Below are 21,223 nucleotides of genomic sequence, written 5' to 3' on the forward strand. Positions count from 1 at the left end.
ATTTTCCTCACACGTAGGCTTTTATCTAAGTTATGAAGACAAACTCTACATGACTAAAATTATAATATATTAGCTTAACATCCAACCCTAAAAAATAAACTCCCATGGCCTCTGCCATTTCCGTAAACGTCAGCAAACATGTTGCAACTTGTGAACTTGAATACCACAAGAGGGCACCGTTCATATGGACTCTTCTCGTGTACACGGCAAATACGACCCCATTTGAACGCAGAATATGTTCAACTCTGTAAATCATTAGGATATAAATAAAAGTGCAATAAATCTTGCTTTGTTGTACGACCCTACAGTACGTAGAACATTTAATTCTCTGAACCTACGGACTAGCTCAGCAGCAAACCCAAAAGCCGACTCATTAAACATTGACAAATCATTTCTAACCCTAAACGATGAACTGCCTCTACCGAAGGACCTCTGAGCGGCGCGCTGAGGAAAGCAGGTGGTGTGCTTTTTTCTTCTCCTTAGCAACAGCTGGGGATTGTGCCAGTGCTGATTGCCTTCTGACCAATTAGCACTCGCCAGCTGTTTCCAATAATTACCCCTCTCTCTGTGATTGAAGATGTTCATTTGACAAATTGCTGCTTGTGATTAACATCAGCTGTGTTTCCAGCACAGTTATCCCACAATAAATGAGATGTATGGATTGTACTCAGAGAGGGAATATGTAATTTCAGCTGATTAACCAGCGGCCATTTAAGAATTTAACGAGAACATCATAAATTGTACGTTTTGCTGCCAACAATGTAAGTAACTGTGTAACTGTTGATACGTGTTCTTGGCCCAGTTTGATGGCGGTAAGGCCGACCTTGTTCTGTCAGGGTTTTATTAATGATGTAAATGTTGGATTTACTGAGCCATGAATTGATAGCTACTTTTTTTTTGTTGGCGCTGAAAATAATCAGACAATGAGGAAGATATATCGTATCAATTCTCTGGGATGACCTGCTTTTTGACTGAAACTGACCTCATTGCACATTCTTTCTCGACGGCACATTTGTGCGACCTCAGCTGAGCGTTCATCAGACCTGCCTACCAGCTCAGTAACACACCTGATGGAGTGTGTTTCTTCCAGAGTGAAATAACTCAACATCTATTGGGTTGACTGACCTGAAATTCGTTACAGACATTCACAGTCCCCAGAGGATGAAGCCTCCTGACTGTGATGGTCCCCCGACTCTTCCTCCAGCTCCTTGAGTTTCATAGCTGTTCTTTGACTAAAACATCTCAAATCAGATGGAATAAAGTCTGAATGAAAGAATTGTAACAGACTTTTCATCATCAGGTCAAAAGTTCAATTCGTCCAGTACGGACATCTTCAACTATATTTAAGTACCAGTTAGAACATTTTAGCGCGCTGACACAGGAAACTAAGGCGGGGGATCTGGTAACCTGGAGCATGTTGGCATGCTAACATGCACTTAGCTTTTAGAGACATAGTGTTGATGTGTCTAAATCATAGACAGGTCTAAATACAGCTTGACTGACCGCTGGCTTGGTTGTAGTCCTTTTATATAAGTGATAATGCCAGTACATTTAAAATAATATTGCCTACCGTATGTATATATGGGACACAAACTGAAGTACAACACCACTTTGGTTCCGCTCTTCATCAGGTGTGTTTGTCTGTTCTCTTGATTTCAGGGATGAACCAACACTATTCATCACTGTTGGGATTATTCAGTGAGGATCTGTGCTGTGGATTGTTGGTTTAGACTTACTGTTTGTCCTTGTAGCTGTAGATCCATCAAACTTTCAGTGTTGTGGAGTGTGTTCTCATCACAGACACACTGATTTCTGTATTTTCAGGTCAGCTGATTGGACTTCTCCTGACTCGTGTCACAGTTCAGATCCCTGCCGGAGAACAAGCTCTGATGAGGGTCGTTTTTTTTTCATATATTTCAAGATAGAAATGCTTTCAATAAATTCGAGTGTCTCAACTGACAAATAGCCAATGAAAAAAATTTAATAATAGAATATCATTGTGAATGTAATACCTATTTTCATATGGGTCCCTGCAGCTAAGACACGACTGTGTGTGTTTGTGTGTTCATGTATCACAAAATGTTTTTTTTTTTTTTTACGTGTTACTGAACACCAAGCAGCGCCTCTCTCAAACTCCTATTTGCAAGCTATATTTTTCTTTGAAAGAGCTTTTAAACTTTAGTTTTGTTCTCTGCTGTCGTTCAATCATTATTGTCATTAACGCAACAACTACAATAATAATCAGCTGATGTCGTACAGGATTTTAACACACAGGTCTCTTGTTTGTGAGCACAATTTCAAATATTTTGCGCAAAACAAAAAGTCCTCAGAACTTCTTTCTAAATAACACTTTTGAAGGGGAACTATTTATTTTTTGCAAAGAAATACTTCTAATAATAATTCTGAATGCAGGACTTTTAAATTTAACATTGTGGATCTGAGTTTGTCCTCATTTAAACAGGAAATCCTTCACTGGATCTGCGTTTGTAATTAAGTAGAAATAATGACAGTGATTGGTCGGTCAGCTATGTTATGTAAAAAATAAAAAGAGGTTCTTGACGGCACATTAAAGGTAACCATCCCAAGCCAATACGTTTTCCTCCTTTTGTCCCCCTTACCAAGAACTGCATGTCACCATGGCGATGTCCGTAACAGATCAATTTATTGTTAACAATCACTGTTTTGGTATAGCGTACTTCAGCAAATGGAGTAAAGAAAACACAGATTAAAATAAGGTCTAGCTAACAATTGCAATAAAAAGAAATAAATAGAAAATAATCCAATTAAGGTCTAGTAATTCCATGTTCATATGAATACATAACATCTACAGTATAAGTTAATAAATTGAAGCTACTGTATAAATACATCACCAGCATGCACAATATTGTATTATGGAGAATATTGGAGCAGTTATCATCTTACACTGAAGAAACAGTATAATAGGCAAGTGCATTTTCTTGACCAAGAAACTGAAGACAAAGTAAATTCACAAACCTCAAATCTGCTTTTACAGCTTCCACTTTAACATTGCATGTGCTCTGTCCACAAATTAGAATCAGGTCTGTGGTTCCAGGTGCCGTTTTAAGAGATCTTACCGATTTGTGATGAAGGTGGCGTTAGCTGGAGAATAAGGGTGGACTCGATTTCAATCACCACATCTTTAGAATTTCATTTTATTTTTGGATCAAATTGTTTCCCACAACCAATAGAAGTTGTTACAGTAACGACAATACTGACAATAAGAATTAGGTGTCCAAAAACAGTTAATTTATTTAATAAAGCACATCAGCACATGAGAGGGACAAGCTGCACTAAGTTTACTTGATGACTTTGTATTTTTAGTTACAGTATGACTGTGTGACTGAGCTGGACACATACCTGACACAAAGCAAACAAAAACATGTTTTTTTTTTTCCCATGTTATCTTCAATAACAGAGACAACCTGCTTTTCACTCGACGATCATGGGCGCGGTGCAACTAAAGATGTCGGCACATGTGAAGTTTTTACGCGATGAAGTTCGACAGCTCTAAAAGCCCGTCTTCATCTCCGCAACCCGTCTGCTCTCTCACTCACTCTCTCTCTCTCTCTCTCTCTCTCTCTCTCTGTCGGTTGGTCTGTCTCTCTCTCTCTCTCTCTCTCTAAGGCCATGACATTCAAGGTTACTCTAATATTCTTGCTGCTCAAGCATTGAAACTGAATTTCTGAATGCTCCACCCCTCACCGAATACAATAAGACAGCTCAGCTTCATTTGCGCGATAAGACCAGTCTCTGCCAGTGTGAAGGTATCGTTACCCAATAGTCACACTGCGATGAATGACATACCTCTTGCTTCTAAAGTGGTATTTTGGCAAATGCTGCGGAGGCTATCAAGGAGGGCTTTCATTCTGTTGTTTATGTTTTTTAATCGTAGGTTATTTCTCAAACTAAAATCTTCCCTCCTACTTTTTTTTCACTTTTAATTTGTGGAAAAATAAAGAACAGCAGCCGATGCGGCCATCGACTAAATTGGCCGCCGATGTTCCACCGCCCCCATCCCACCCTCCCTTTTTTTTTTGTATTTCTAAGAACTTTTGAACTATTATTGTTATTTTGTCATCATTTGTGAGCGCGCGTATTGTGTTGTTTTGGCAGAATGAGGTTTGACTCTTTAGTTGTTGCCCTCTCCTCCCTCGTCGTCCTGCTGGTCGCTCGTCCACAGCGTCAAGTTGTCTCGTAGCAGCTGCATGATGAGAGTGGAGTCTTTGTAGGAGTCCTCGTTGAGGGTGTCCAGCTCGGCGATGGCATCGTCAAACGCGGTCTTGGCCAGGTGGCACGCCTGCTCCGGGGCATTCTGGATCTCGTAGTAGAAGACGGAGTAGTTGAGAGCCAGGCCCAGGCGGATGGGGTGGGTGGGCTGCATGTGCTCCTTGCTGATCTCGTGGGCCTCGCTGTAGGACTTCTCGGAGGACTCCACCACCGAGGCTCTCTTCTCCCCCGTGGCCACCTCGGCCAGGTAGCGGTAGTAGTCGCCCTTCATCTTCAGGTAGAACACCTTGCTCTCGTGCTGCGTTTCGTTGCAGTTCTTGATCAGGAAGTTGTCGAGGAGGTTGAGCACGTCCTGGCAGACGGTCTCTAGCTCCTTCTCGATCTTTTCCCGGTAGGCCCTCACCATCTCGATCTTCTTCTCGTTACCGTCGGCCGACGTCTTCTGCTCAATGCTGGAGATGACGCGCCAGGATGAACGCCTCGCCCCAACCACGTTCTTATAGGCCACCGAGAGGAGGTTCCTCTCCTCGTTGGATAGCGCCTCATTGAGCTCTGTGACCTACAAAAAACCGGGAAAGAAAGAATTTGCAGGCATTAGTCTTATCTCACTTCAGATTAAATATGTGAAGATACGTCTCACTAACTTTCACCAGCTGACATTTATAAGTTATAAAACACGCTATAAAGTATAATTATACACAAAAGAAAATGACTGAATTATCCGTGCACGTCAAACAAAATGCTGGAGAACATGAACAAAGAAACAAAAACCAGCTCAAATGCAGCTCCGGACGAACTCAACCAGACCCAAGACAACAGTCACTGCATCCAGCAGAGCAAGCCACACCTCCGGCCCGCTGACATCATCCTCTGAGCTGAATGCCGATTGGCCGTCCACAGCTCTGAAAGCAGGTTTTGTTTTGTTTTGACAGGCCTGTGTCTGGCTGGAGGATTTAATCCTTTATACCCCACTGGGACTGTGCAGCAGAGGCATCTTTACAGACCTTTTCTGAGTATAAAGCCTGTTGTTACTTTCTTTTTCAGCACACAGTTCAGTTCCATGAGCAAAGCAAAGCAGGGGGCCCCAGCCAATCACGTGGAACAGCTCTTCACAATGCCTTTACTGAAGGCTATACTGGTCAACATAAAATAATACATTAAAACTAAGGTGATTGGGAGGAATTCCTCATATGTATACATATATTTATGTGTGAAGCACTTGAATTACCTTGTTGTTGAAATGTGCTATACAAATAAACTTGCCTATATTTAGGAAAACTAAAGCTGCTTTTTACTTTATATCTCTGAAAAACACGAAACTATAAATTGGCTTTTGAAAAAAAAAGTTAGAGAAAGCCCAGATAAGACTTGCTTTAGTTCACAAGACACCTGCAGAGGTCTGATCCATACTGGGAAATTGGTGATACTGGGATAGTACCTTCAGTTAATACCAATAAATTCAGTGACTGTGCTATGACCTAATCTATAACAAAGTGCTTTGCTATTGTAACAACACAACAACTAGCGTCTACAGTAAGCTAGGAGCGCCATAAGTCCATAAGCATAGGAGTGCTAACATGCTAAGAAAGTACGTTAACCATGTTCACAATCTTAGTTTATTGCCATGCTAACATTTGCTAATTACAGTTAAAGCTGATGGGAATGTCAGTAGTTCTGCAGGTACTCGACCATAAAACAAAATATTGCACCAAGTAACATTTTGACCCGCTGATGGCTCAAGATAAAAAAAAATTTGGATCATCAAAGTAATAATTCATCTTAAGTGGAACATGAATGGGTGTACCAAATTTTATGACAATCCATCTTATGGCTTTAGAAACATTTAGCACAAATCCACAGGTCACCCTCATTTTGGTGCTAGAGGAAAAGTCCGAGGGTTCTTAGGATTCATCAACTGGGGACCATGAATGTACACAACTTTTAGATGTTGAAATATATCATAGGTTAAGTGAACACTTAAACCTGCTTGATGAAATGTCAGAGGCTCACCGATGTTAGTTGGATTCATCCTATGGGGACCATGAAAGTCTGTCCCAACTCTTATGGTAATCCATGCAGAAGCACCTATAATACATAATGTAAACCTCATGTTTGTTATAAAGTATGGCTGGGCCATATTTTCATATTGTAAAATGAGACTAGATTTTGGGATATCATAATATTGTGATATGGCACAATTGTTGTCTTTTACAGGTTTTAAAGGCTGTATTACAGAAAAAGTAATGTCATTTCCTGAACTTACTGTACTGTGCCAACTATTTTATTATTAACCTTAACCCAATTACTGATGATTTTTTTTTTTTTTAATCAAAAATCTCATTCCTTTAATATTATGTGAAAGCACCAATAGTCATTTATACATTACTGTCACAATATTGAGGTATTTGGTAAAAAAAAAAGTTATCTTTATATAATTTTCTCCATATCGCCCAGCCCTATGTAAAGGTCAAAGTTCATTCATCAAGCATCAAACAATGTCAACAGGATTCATCCTCTGGGGATCATGACAGTCTGTAGAAAATTGTATGGCAATCCACGCACTAGTGGTCAAGATATTTCTGTCTGAACAAAAGGGGTGAACTGACTCGCGAACAGATCTATGATGCCATCCTTAAAAAAAAAAAAAAAAAGATTTTTCTTTTTTTCTTGTTTCATCACTGGTAAATTTGTTTGATATGTGTCTTCTTCTGACCACCGCAGTGGGGCTGCACACCCCCTGCCAGTGTTAGAAATACACTAATATGTCAGTGTGGAGGATTTTTGATCGCATACTAAGACAACTATTCTCCAGAGGTTGCATCGTCTGATAGTGTACATGCAGCATCCTCAACACATGGTGGAGATTCAGTGTCTTGTTCAAGGACGCAGACACAGTGGGGAGAATAAACCTGTGACCTTCGAGGTGCATCACTGCCAGCCAGCAGCTGTGTCATTCCGCTTTGGTTTGACTGCAGAAACCCACAGTAGCTGCTAATCCCTGTTCCACTTGTTACTACAGTCTGTACTGAAACCAATGTATGACTAATCATGTGTTCATCTGGCATAAACCCTCAAATGCATTCACACCAAATCTTTCACTGTTATTCATTGCACTCAGTACATAAAGTAGCAGTCAGTGCAGGTCATACTTTAACTGTAAAAGGGAGGGAGTGGAGGGCAAAGAGCAATCTGTGATGCAATCTCCAGTTTCCATGGCGACTGCAAAATCTGCTTTGTTTGGGCGAGCCTTTTCTCAGTATCTCAGTCGGAGATACTGGACACAAACTGCTCGTGGTGAGGATGCCGACATGGCTGATGATATGGTCAGAGCTGCAGCATGGTGGGTGGGGATGAGTGAAAACAGAAAAACCACAGGCGACCTTTTCACTTCAATCACTGCCTCGCAAGTAGCATGTACGGTCTGATGATGGTGACTTGGTTGATTTCCCCAGGTTACTGGAACATATTGATGCTGCCCACAGGATTAACCCTGGGCATTTTGAATATTCCATGAGGCTTACTCTTCAACATCAGGTCAAATTAATAATTGCTCAATTTCTTTTTTTTTTTAAAGGCCACAAGATGTTGGATACTGATGTCGTTTTACTGGTCAGTTCATCGATTTGGGCCAAATTTCTCAACAACTGTCGGACGGATTGCCATGAAATTTGGTCCAGACATTTATGGTCCCTGTGCGTGAAGACTTTGCTGATGCGGCCAACAGGTTAACTTATTTGAGTCTCAGTAAAATATGTCCATACATTTTCCATACATTTGGTAGAGACAGTCTATGGTCCCCACAGGATGAATCCCATTGACTGTGGTGATATCCTACCTTTTCCTCTAGTGCCATGTTTGGTTGCGAGTTAAATATATTAACAACTACTGGTTAGACAATTGAGAGATTTTCTACAGATATTCATGGTCCCTGGAAGATAAATTCTTCTGACTTTGGTGATTCCTTAAATATTTATCTCTTGCCATTATAAGGTCAAAATTCCAGTTCATCTGATTCCTGTTTTTTTGGCCAAATCCCTGCAAAACTAATGTCGTTCCCATCAGCCTGAGCTGCACTTTGTTTGTGTGCTAATTAGTGAATGTTACCATGCTTAACTAAGATGGTAAACCTGGTGACCGAGATACTTGAGTGTTTGTCAGCCTGTTTCAGTCATTTCATAGCCATTTTCCTCTGCTGCCATTGCAAGACCAAATCATTAACTTGGTCCAAAAGATATTTAGTGGCCAGATTACCATGAAATTTAAATAGGATTTATGGCTTGTCTGAGCATCACATCGGGTACCATTAACTTTATGAAACCAACAATCCAACATTCACGCTTATTTCACACCATGATTTCACACCTGTGCAGAGGTGAGAGAGGAGTAAGGCCTCTTTAATGCGAACTGACCAACACCTAACTATCAATGTCTTCTTGGAGACATGGTCTGAAAATATGTGCTGTTTTCCCTTTTATGGCTGTCTTTTTACTCGGCCTCCCAGTGTAGCCATTGGCAATGACTGTGAACAGATTTCACACATCTTCAGTAAGAGCTCACAGACTCCATAACTCGGCCCTCCAGTGGATCTCTGGAGAAGGCAGACCTTTAAATTCAGTAATCTCACATCCTGTTCGGACCTAGAGGTAAAGCTTGACCTTTTTTTGACACAGCTACACCATCGGTATCCTTCCTTCCTTACTAATGAACAAGGCAGCCTCTACATGGCCACTAGCAGAGCTTTATAGGTTTAAGCTTGTTCACTAAGGAGTGTTCCTACACAAGATGTTGTAAAAATTACGACTGTCATAAATGAAATGACCTCTGTACTGGAAGAGTTTGAAGACAGGCAAACAATAAAATGACATCCACTAAATTACAAGTCCAGGAGAAAGCCCCCCCCCCCCTCTCTCCCACCAGTCCTTCCCGAAGCACTCAGCAGTCTATGCTTCACCCCATTAAATTACAATTAGTGTAAACGAGTATCTGACCTACAGCAACTGGAACCAGCAAGAGTGGGTCAGCGCTGGAGCAACCGAGTGGTCAGAAAAACAAGGCCCAAAGAACCCATCTGTACAAACATGGCTGCCTTTGTTTCAGAGGGCTGCAGGCTGAGCAGAAAGCCCTGACGGAAGCTGGGTGCGGGGATGACAATAGAGCTCTGTCTACCCATAAAGCTCATCAATCGCGCCTGCTCTCTCGTGACTCATCCTTACACAAGGCAGTCAAACTTCCAAACAACTGAGTGTTAATACAAACAAAGGCCAGGCAGTGCAATCAATAACTTCCTCTTTGACAGCTCTCTGCATGGCCGTTAATATCCCAGCAAGTGTTGCAGGGCTGGGGGACTGTTGGGCCGGAGTACGGGCCGGGTTAGAACTCAATGCCGGCCGCCTTACAGTTCCATTGAAAGGTTACAATCCACATAATGGAGGTTTGCCACGGTCCTTCACTTCCCCCCTTTTTTTTCTTCCTGTTCCACGCTTTCCTTCTGTCTTTCCCTTGCTCATTTGCTCTTGCACCACAGTCTCTCCTAACCTGATGTGACAACCCCCCTGCCGACCCTCTTTGAGGCAGCAGAGCACAAAGACGCTGCGGACTACCTGACGTCACTGCCGCCGTGAATAGGGTTAGCTGGTTTAGCCACAAAGAGCCTGGTGCTAAGAAGTGGGGGTATGTGTGGGTCTCAGAAATGATGGTGGCGAGGGGGCTTCGAGCATCTCTTTGTTGCTATGTTACCACATATTACAGCTGATGATGGTATCCAAACATAAGGCACATAAAGGGTCGGACTGAGAAACCGATTTAGGCTACTGGACTTAAATAGAAAGGCCAAACACTAGTTAATGTCAGCCTGGCATCTCTGTTAGTTCAACAAGTATGAGGTACATACACTGTGACCAAAAGTGACAGTAAACCGTTACTTCTATTACATGCTGTTACGTGTCAGATATTACCGAGTAGGTGGAGGCTTATCAACAAATATAATGGGTGTACAAGTACGAGGTGTTCGGCACACATATTTTCCTGCTTAGCTGTCGGAGGCAGATGTGTTTTGCATCAGAGGTCAAAGGTAAGCTCTGAATTCACTTCTATGACAGCATAAAAAACACAGATCTGACTCATCATGATACTTTTTCGCTGACAGTCCCATCAGGTGAATAAAAACCAATGATGATGTTGGGTTTTCTTTAAACTCCTCATTTCCAGATTACAGTGTGACGTCACTGCAGACTCACGACATGCTGAGTAATAGCATTACTAACAATGACAATTCTGAGACTATTTGGAATTGCGTGACCAGTTCATGGTCATAGACTCCCAGGGACACAGGCTGACGTTTCAGTTATATTTTCCAGGAACCCAGCTCTTGCCAAAACGTTCCCACTTTCCAGGTCTGTAATAAACCTGTAAACTCATTTAGGGGCATGAAATCCCCAACAAATAACCTGCATCAGAGTGCCAAAGCAATAAAGCAAGAACTTCAACAAACATGAAATGTGGTGTGACTGATAATACGTAACACAATAAACACTTCACCAAAATTAAAACAGGGAAGGAATTTGGAAGCATAATTTGGAAGCAAGAACTACCTACAGATGTGGTTTTCAGTAAATCCCAAAAGTCACTCTGAAAAGGTTAAAGCAGGGTCCTGACCGCACCCGTTTTACCTAGAAAACATTACCATGCTTTGGTCATTGTGTCATTGTCACACCGATTAACAAGCAATTGGATGTACATATGAAATCAGTTCCAAAATATTTAACATCTGCAGACACTGGACATGACCAGAAACTGCTGCCACTTCTTTTTCTCTCATTATCTCATACATGGTATGTGTGATGGTGTTATTGGAGGCGTGTCGCTTCAGGTAGAGGTGAGATGATGAAATATGATACTGGTGGTCGTCTAGTCTGTGTAACAGGTTAATATGTATCAAGTCTTATCAGACATAAAGAGGACGGTTTTACAACTCTGGAAAGTCATCACAGAAACAATTGCTTTCTCTATTGTTGAGCAAGGTTGAACTTTCCCCGGATGACCATGCGTTTTACTGCCAGCAGCCCTGTTGGAGCGTTTCTGGAGTGGCCACATTTACAGTTTCACCCAGCAGCTGCATCACCCAAAGGTGACCTGTGGAGTTTTTGACGAGGGTTGGGTTTAAAAAAAAAATCTATTTTCCGATTTAAATCGATCTTCACTTGAATAATCTAATATTGATTCTTAAAATTGCGAGACTGATCTTTTAATATGTGCATTTTACAGTCTGCAGCCTTAAACCGTGGATGCACAAAGCTTTAACCATGTTGATCTTGAGTGACCAGCCGCCTCGTGCAACAAGATCTGAGAGATAACGAAAATGGCGAACGCTGTTCCACCAAATGTACCATCAAGTTTAAATGCTGAATGTTTGGATGCATTTTGAATATAAAAACGCTGAATACAGTAAAGAACAAAAAAAAAAAGCCGTGTGTAATACCCATAACATTCAGACGGCTCGCTGTTGGAGTTTTAACGGCATTACTTGCGACTTACTTGTCTACAGTGCTAAATTCATGTGTATACTCATGAGATGTCTGTGGAAAGCTAAGACTTGTGATTTGAATGGTATAAACCATTTTGAGATACAAATACCCCAGCTAGTACAAAAAAATAGAGCCTGTCGCAACGTTCAGATGCAAAGATATATGCCCTGTTCTTAATGTAAACATTCATATTTTTAATAGTGCACTATGTTAAAGGTTTCCTTGTACAATTTACAGAATCAGTTCTCTGAGATTATGTTTCATATCTAAGTAAAACTGGTTTTGTAACTGAAATATCTTTGACAGAATCGATATGGAGTTGAATCGAATTGGATCGGGACCTTGTGAATCCGAATTGAATTGATTTGGGAAATCAGTGGCAAAACCTAGCCCTATTTTTGGAATACTGCAATTGAACAATATAGTAACAGGTGGCAGTAGTGTAGCAGCAAAGGTAAAGAAAAGGTCTGCTGACAAGTAACCAAAGCATGAGATAAGTTTTTGATTAAATTGAACTTTGCAAATGTGTCATGAGACGGAAAATGTATACACAATATTTGAACATTTTGGTGAATAACACTTTCATGTGTTCACAAGGAAACTCCACTGGCCGTCGTTAATGACATCTTGCCGGTGAGCTGGATTTTAACATGATGTAATAGTATTGCATAGTCACAGCAGGTGCTCCAGAGGTTCCAAGTGAAATGCTCTAAAATATGATGTAAAACCGTAGGTGGGTGGGGTGATACCGGGTCAGTAATTATCTACTCAGGAATGGTATAAGTGTTTTTTTTTTTTTTTTTTCATCAGAGAAAACGGGAACATAGTAAAAGCAGGCTGTTCATTTTAAGGGGATGCTTCACACATGACATTAAAAAGCAGCTCCACGGATACTCTCTACTTACATATTCCTATTTAATCTGAACACTACAAATGCAGGTCTGGGTAGATGTGTCGATGAGATTCTTTGCAGCGCCGCGAGCGTTAATGTCCTTACGCTCAGTGACGGTGTGCAAGATAAGGTGCTGTGGAATGGCCCATAGTGCTGCAGATGTAAGTAAGGCTCTCAGATGCTGTGAAATGAACCTGATTATAGCGTATGGAGGCGGGAACTGTGGGCGTTTTTTGTAGCGACTTTGTGACTCACCACTGAGTCAAAACTCATTTTGGGCCATCCTGAAAACGTCTCGAGATGACAACAGCTGCATTCATAATTGATCTGAGGTTTAGGAGTACCTGCTTACCTTCCCATTCCACCCCCACCCCGGGAAAAAAACTGCAAAAAGAGGAAGAACTGGAAAACAGGAAGTGGTGACAGACAGAAGACGGACATTTTCTGGGGCTATCACCCTGTTTCCTCGTTCAGCACACTGATTGTAGCTGTGAAATGAAGCTTGCCGTAGGTGTCTAAGAAACAAAAGTCTGGATACATTTTGAGACTATGAATCCCATTGGATCGTGACGATAAGAGTATCTGCTGCGAGATGCACCATCCCACTCCCCCGCAGCCTGGTGGAGCTCTCAACCACTCCCACTTACAACAGCTTTTTCTGTTAACAATATATCCTGAAGCAAAATATAAGAAAAGGAATATAAGAAAAGGACAGCACGAGGATTTGAGGACTGATAATGGGGTAAAAAATATAATGGATCAAGTCCCTGCCTGCCAACGTACAATATGTTGTTTCCCATAGCAACAGACGAATCAGCTGCTGGAGTGTCAGTCGTCAGAGTGGCAGTGACTACACATCAGCTTTTGGATGATTTTATCACATTACTGCCATTTGAGTGAACTTTATGTAACCATCTCCATGTTTGGTTTATTTCAGTATGTGGTGCGATCCAGTCATTGCATTTACGCTGTATGGATAGTTTCATAACAACAACCTGTCAAAGCCCACAATGAACGATGCTGACCACTCAGTCCCACTCGCACTACAGGAAGTAGATGCTGCACCCACAACATTTGTGTTGAGTCTGCAGGATCCCTCACTGCAGCTACAGATATAGAATGTATTGCTTACAATATAGCTATGATTAAACGTGAGAAAGCAAATGGTCTAACAAATAAACATCTGTTTTTGCTGCTTTATGGCCTCATTTGGTCTGATAATTAGCTGCTCTATTGCGTAGGCTTTGTTCTAATGATGTGAAACATCATTTTTTTGATTGGACAGTAAAAACCTTTATAAGCGTTACACATTAAACATATATATATATATATACACACACACACACACACACACACACATATACATATATATACATACACATAAGTGTATGGAGCAGTAGATCTGCTAATGCATGAAATGGACTTCCGTGGGAGAATAATGCGTTCACTTCATTAAGTCTGATGGAAGCGTTGGCTCTCTGTGCCATGCACTTCCCAAGACAAAGAAGAAAGCTCTCAAACATGGTGTGTGTGTGTGTGTGTGTGTGTGTGTGTGTGTGTGTGTGTGTGTGTGTGTGTGCGTGTGTGTTCGTGCATTGCATGTGTGTGTGCCCCAAGCACTTAATTCAAACTAATGGATTTAAATCAGCAAATTGTACAGTACTGGCTGTGGTAACTTGGTTAAATGTATGTTTATGAAAGTGGAACAGTTCTACAGACCCTGATTGCACAACACTGGCGAACACATACTGTACGAGAGTTGATCAAAAGGTTCAGAGACTGCTGCTATTGCATGCTAACGGAAAGCAGCACCGTGACGTGCACGAAGCACTAACAGTCACGAGTATGTAATCCAAGTTTCAACACAGGCACCAGAGTTACACGTGTTTTTGTGAGCACTAGTACGTCCGCATTTGCAATTTCACTGTTGACCTGAAACTTGAGCAGAGAGTGTACATCAAACTTTGTGTCAAACTCAGGAAATCGGCAACAGAGAGCTTTGAGATGCTTCAGAACGCCTCTGGAGATGAAGCAATGAGCTGGATGAGGTCTTCTGAGGGGAGTTTGCACTTCAAAAAGGACAAAACTTCACTTTCCAAGACTGAAAGAGGCGCATGTGGTTTACTTTGACATTCGCAGTGTTGTGCACCATGGATTCATCTCGCAGGGTCAGCCCGTCAACACTAAGTTCTACTGTGACGCTCTGAGTATGAGAGAAAACTGTGGCGCGACGGCAGGTCGGTTCTCTAACACGACGACGCCCCTCACACTGTTGGAAAACCACAATTTACTCACCCACAACAACGCAATCGTAGCTCCCGACCACCCCGTACTCACCGGATTTGGCTCCCTGCGATTTTTTTTTTGTTGCCCAAAAATGTGGACACCAAATGAGATGTGCGCTCTTTGCTAAAGTCCGTGGTGAAATCGCAAATATGCACGTACCAGTGGTCACAAACACATGTAACTCAGGTGCTGATGTTCAACAAGCGGTGTAACTGCATGTGCCTCAATGTATTAAAGTGCATCAGATGAACATTTTCAGGACCAAAACTTGAGTTGGACACTTCCCACTTTTGGTGAAATGAATGGAACCTGGTTGGTTGAGAAAAAAAAATTGAAAGTAAAAAGGAGACAGAGACAAAGAGAGTGACTAAAAAAAAAGGAACTGAAAGCTAACCATCGTTGTATAGTTCCTTTATGTAACCTAATTCAGCGTAACTGTGTGGTTTAGCCGTCATTGTATGCAGGTACAGTTGCAGACTGAGGTCTGTGTGAACAGTGACACTCAGGGATTAACCAAGTGAAAGCGGTCCCATACGAATCAGGGCGAACCCAGAGTTGGACACACGTTCGATAAAAAAAACATCATACCCGGGTTTGTCTGACGTTTAGCTTACAAACAGGCTGCGTTTGATTTTGCAGTTTCAAAAGCTTTAAAGAATAACTTGATGGTAGACAGTTGACAAAACGACAAGCTGGGTTTGTCATTATTGACAGAAAGTTCCAAGCTAAGCAACGGAAAGAGGGAAAGAGAGCCTTCAGCTACATGAGAGATGAAAAGAATGATCACTATTAAAGGTCCCAGATTGTACACTTTTCTGGTGTTTTATTTACAGTCTTGATATTCAAAAAAAGTATTGTATCTCAATATAGTTTTACATCTCCTTTCTCAGGAGCGCTACCATGAACAGGCTGTTTTGCGTCTGTGTCTTTAAGGCACATTGAAATCAACGAGCCTCTCTTCTGATTGGCTGCAGCGCGCCCTGGTCAATCACAGGTTTCCTTTGGTCTTGTAGCTTGCTAGCTCCACGACAGAGTGACTGCTCCGTGTTTTCTTCCACATAACAGGTTGGACAGTGGACCATGCTGATGGCAGACATATGACATAAGTGTGAGTTTGTGACATCACAACTCAAAGTCACAGTTGTTGAATACGAGCAGTGCATTTCTCCATATTCTGAGGATTTTGACATATTAACAGCATTTTTATAACACCTAGACCTGCAATTTCATCAAAACAGAAATAAATAGAATTCAGAATTTATACAATATGGGACCTTTAAAACACAAATGTGTCAAATAAGGTCTAATACATTTTATTTCATCTGCTCTGTTAAAACAATATTTCTGTTTTGCCTTTACGCATTGATTTTAATGATGATGAAAGTGAAAAGATCTCGATATTTGTTCATCTCCTCATGACAATGTCCATTAATGTGTATGTGAATAAATTACAACATGCAAATATACTGGGAAGCTCTTTTCAGAGAATCTGGTGAAAAACATTCCTCTGACACTAAAAGCATTTTCTCCATTCAAACTGGTTAGACCCGCCTCTTACGAATGACTACGGAGTGTATCAAAGGGCTGCCGCTCTGCGCCCATGTGGATACTATGATGTAATAGTTTCATTAGATATGCATACTGTAGTACAGAGAGCTTTTATACATGAATATTCGATATGCTGTCAAAACGTCCTCAGCAATGATAAACTTAAATACATACACTTCACTGCAGCCGGTATTACTGCATATCATATTGCTATAATTAACAATATCAGCATGATCATATTGTCTGCAGTTCAGGTCTATATAATACATGATCACCCATGAGGACTAGCACGAGAACTAGAACCCATAACTGGGACTGTACAGTGGTGTCTGGTCCTTTTAGCATTTAGAGAATCGGTGAGTTAAAGAGGGAGTATGTCGATTGTGTGGCAGTTACTAGAACACTTTACCGCTTTACAGGTAGGCTATATTTGGTAGTCGGATGTTTCGATTTTCTGCTATCATCTTAATTCTAATCTTAGAAAGGCGGTGGTGAAAACTGAGCTACCAGCAGGACATCCTTCTTTTTTTGCCGGGCCTGGTTCCTCCCGTCTGAAGCCTCGCTGTCCTCCAGGAGGACGGGTGCAGCGCCACGCTCTGCCATCCTGGTTATTTGGTTTGCGTTGCCACTGGGGCGGTTGCCATGTCTGCAGTGGCAAGGGATTCCCCTCAAATGATGGGCGAGGCAGCAGACACACCCCGCTGCCCAGTGCTGCAGAGACACTGGCTGGGTGAGGGGCAGCTCTCCCTCTCTCTCTCTCTCTCTGACTAGGCATAAATGGGAAGGGGTGGAGCCAGGGCCCCTTCTGCTATTACCACTACAGGCCTGTCTTAGGGAGCAGCCAGCAGGGCCTCCAAACACTGACAGCTTACTTGTTGACTCTTGGGAGCTGAAGCCGACAACGGGGAAGTAACTGCTACTAATCTTGCTTTCTCTACTATTAAAGGGACTGGCCTTGTTAATGAAAGCATAAAGATATTAACCTAAGAACAAGGAAAAGTAGAGAAATATAACCACAAAGCTATACGTCACTTAATATAACAGTAAAACAGAGAGTAAAGGCGACTAGAAATTCTCCTATTTTCACAAAGAAGTCCCTCTCTGAGCCTCTTCAAGGATAGGATGGCCATTCCTTTCAATAAAGTAGCACAGGCCCTGTCGCACAGCGAAGCATCCCCTGACTTCTGCTGTCCATCTGTCCACTCCTCTGTGATCTCACTGTCCGGACAGTCCTGATCCGGAGAGCTGCAGCCTTTGTGAAGCTGTGCTGAAAGGCTGCCTGTGAAATGGTGCACTACGGGTGGGCCTGTGCTGCATCTTGGCAGATGCTGCGGCACGCCTCTGTGTGGGAACCTGCTGGAAGAGGTCGAGGACGCAGGGATGCGGTTTCTACACAGCATTGATTAACACAGTCGCTCCGTCGTGCTCATGGCTGTACAGTCAACACACACACACAAAAAAAAAAAATCACAAAAAAAAAAAAAAAGGCAAACGGAGCATTTGCTGCAATATGACAGCTCCGGAGATGATTCTGGAAAGCTGTCCGTCCACCAACACCCACGTCTGGAAGGTGAACGGCTCGGATTTTGTGCGCTGCTTCTGCGCAAATCGATTGCGAGCAACCTTCAGCCAACATTGCTCCTTTTTCTTCTCCAATGCGCCAAATGTGCAGCGATGAGAGGCAACAGCGCCTGTCTGTTCCTGCACATCACGCTAAAGAAAAGTGGCTTTTCACACTGAATCCATGGCTCATTATTTCGTGCAAACCGGAACACGACCATCAGCAGAGCCTACGATGTCACTCCCATCATCATGGTACCACTTAGAGCTCGTCCTCTGCTCCAACACTATGCGCATCTTTCCGTGGAATCCTTTTTCATCATGTTTCACGGTTAAACTACAATTTGCTCCGCACAGACGATGATTCATCACCTCTTATCGTGATTCTGAGCCTCATTTCCCCTCTCGGTTCTTTTACAACCACAGCAGCCTGGCGGTTTACGAAGGAGCCAGGCGAAAGGCACCGCCCCAAGATCAAACAGTCCGCATTTCACACAGCCACAATCCACCGCAGCAACCCGACGACAAAACCCTCGGATCTACTATAAATCAGTCATCAGAACCGGGCCTCACTAAATCAGCTCCATGTCACCGATACCTCTCATATGTACGGCTGAAATGGGAACATAGGCTGCAGGGGCCTTACAGTCCGGATTCTAAATGATGTAGCCCAAATCTTATCAGAGCAGACCCCGATTACGACCACGGTTGTGTCTTTCTCATAAATGAAGTCTTTAATCATAACTTTCATACACCAATTTTGTGTGTTTTGTCTGCTGGAGTCAAAATGTGCTCGCACACACACACACACACACACACACACACACACACACAGTCCCCAGTCTGCGTATTACCGCCCCAAAGCTAGGTTAACTAGCTGTTACACGTTTCTCACACACATATATACACACATACACGTCGATGAGGCTATTAGTAATAATAAGACACGAGAAGGAAAAGAGAAAGGTCACCACAGGGGAAGCCTACTTACCGACTTCATGGCAGCTGCCATATCATCATACCTCTCCGCCTGCTCGGCCAGCCGGGCTTTCTGCACCAGTTGCTCGCGGTCGACCATTTTCGAAGTCGTGTGTGTGTGTTGCTGTCCTGCGTGTTTCAGGAGCTGAGAATTAGTAATGTGACTGTTTGACTGCAGAGTTACGATACCGGGTCCGGTCGCTGCAGCTGCTGCCTGCTGTCTGTGTGCCTGCCTGCCTGCCTGCCGACGGGACACCCCTCCCCCTCCGAGCACTTTCCATCGGTTGTGTCACCACCCAAAAAGGCGTGTCCTCACCGAGTGATGCAACGAGGCAGGCAGCCCAGGCACACTGACAGTGCAGCCCAATGCCCTCCACTCAGCCTCTCATACAGTGGAGACATTCAGAGCTGTATGGATCCTTCTATCTCTCTGTTCAAGTACATCTGCAGCTCATCCCACATACTGAGCTGCAAACATGCCAACTGCACGGGGGCCAACCCGTGCACCGAGGGCCCCTCTGAAGCACCAGCTGACATGATGAGGGCCGACCTGGTCTTGTGGCTCTTGTATCATAATCTGGTTTATTAGCTTGTTTGGGGAGACAATGCTAAGAAACAGGAAGTGGTGGAAGAAGTATTCAGATCCCTTATAAATGCACCATTACAGCAATGTAAAAGCGCCCCATTACAAGTAAAAGTCCTGTTTGACTATAATGTTAAAGTACAGAAGTATTTGCAGTAAAATGTTGTTGTTTTTTTTTTGCCCCTCTGACTGATACATTAGTACATATGACATCATCCATCATCCACCCCCACTTTATCCTGTACAGTCACAGCGAGCTGCAGCCTATAGTTGACTTCAGCCGAAGGTGCATCACAGGGCAGACACAGAAAGAGACACAACCGTTCACACTCACAGTCACACCTGCAAACAATTTCGTAAACAGTCCATTGCTGTAAAGTGCAGCTTGTGCAAGACAGACCTGTTTTTGTCTTGTAGTCATCATTACAGCCACAGTAAAGTAAAAAAGAATTAAGGTAATAACAACCACCGGATTTACACCTACTGCCAATTTATAATCACTGACTAACCTAACACACTGGACCTGTGGGAGGAAGTAACCAGCTCAGGCACAGGAAGAACATGTAGCCTGCACATAGAAAGGCCCCAGCTGACCAGCTGGTTCAATCCACTAACCCTCCTGCTGCTGACCACTGTACCAACATGCCCTCCTTTACTACAACATGAGATTACTAATACTGAAGCATCAGTGTGTCAGCAGCATGTCACTGGTGTAGCTGCAGCAGGTGTAGCTCGTCTCAACTACTTTATATCCAGTTTTATTAACAGGGATAGCAGATCGTCAGCGGTCGTCGGGTCATTACTGGGAGAAGAAAAAAATTTAAAACAAAAGTTCTGATACATAAATCTGTTTCAGTTTTTCGACTTTTTCTCGAATCTTAAATTTGTAGTAAGATAATGGATCATTTGAACATTTATTGAAATGAAACCATGTGAGAAGTTTCGGGGAAAACATCCCTATTTGACAGCTGAAATCTGTCCGGACGACACACTGCTTTTTGGAAGCGGTCAGGAGCCAAATAGGTTGGAAATCACTGGTTTAATCTTTATGTGTTGTATTTTAAAAGCTTGTTCTATTGTCCGTTGTATCAAATCTTCAACTTTAAAGGAACTAAAGCTGTCAAGTAATGCTGTGGTGAAGAAAGTACAATATTTTCCTCTGAAATGTAATGGAGTGGAAGTATATAGAAGCATCAAATTGAAATACTCAAGCAAAGTACCTCAAAAATGTACTTAGTTACTTCAGTGAATGTACTTAGTTACTCTCCACCACTGGAAACAGGGAAACAAAAAGGGGGTTCAGTTCATGTCTGTGCAGGAGCCTCCTGCTTCTGGTCCCAGTCAACATGGCAACCTCACAAGAAGCCCAACCTGCACTTAAATAAGAACATACAGTATGGCACAGTGTAATGTTCTCATAATATAGACATCTTTCTTCCACAAGTTCCTGTAACTGCATTTTATTTGTTGTTGTTTGTAAAATCTGATACAATAAAAACGCCATCTTTTTTTGTTTGTTTTTATTACATGATTATGATCTCTATAGATACATTATATTTTTACCAATTATAAAAGTTAAATTTACAATTTCTTTCATTCAAATCA

The 21,223-nt window shown here is 42.4% G+C and overlaps 1 protein-coding gene across 1 annotated transcript; it reads right to left on the minus strand.

Moving 5' to 3' along the window:
* Nucleotides 1-2,643: 2,643 nt before the first annotated feature.
* On the minus strand, nucleotides 2,644-19,313 carry ywhag1 (3-monooxygenase/tryptophan 5-monooxygenase activation protein, gamma polypeptide 1). The gene is made up of 2 exons (XM_069147013.1): nucleotides 19,049-19,313; nucleotides 2,644-4,807 (listed from the first exon to the last, which is right to left on the minus strand). Exons 1-2 carry the CDS (start codon nucleotides 19,133-19,135, stop codon nucleotides 4,151-4,153), a joined length of 744 nt encoding a protein of 247 aa, XP_069003114.1. The 5' UTR covers nucleotides 19,136-19,313; the 3' UTR covers nucleotides 2,644-4,150.
* Between the last annotated feature and the right edge of the window lie 1,910 nt (nucleotides 19,314-21,223).

Source organism: Embiotoca jacksoni, unplaced genomic scaffold, assembly GCF_022577435.1.
Source record: "Embiotoca jacksoni isolate LCO1_2020_lvr unplaced genomic scaffold, fEmbJac1.0.p SCAF_13, whole genome shotgun sequence".
NCBI lineage: Eukaryota > Metazoa > Chordata > Actinopteri > Embiotocidae > Embiotoca > Embiotoca jacksoni.

Coding starts and splice junctions, on each gene's coding strand:
- ywhag1 (XM_069147013.1), bottom strand. CDS start 19,135: ATGGTCGACCGCGAGCAACTGGTGCAGAAAGCCCGGCTGGCCGAGCAG. Junction 4,808..19,048: donor TGGCAGCTGCCATGAAGTCG/GTAAGTAGGCTT, acceptor GGTTTTTTGTAG/GTCACAGAGCTCAATGAGGC.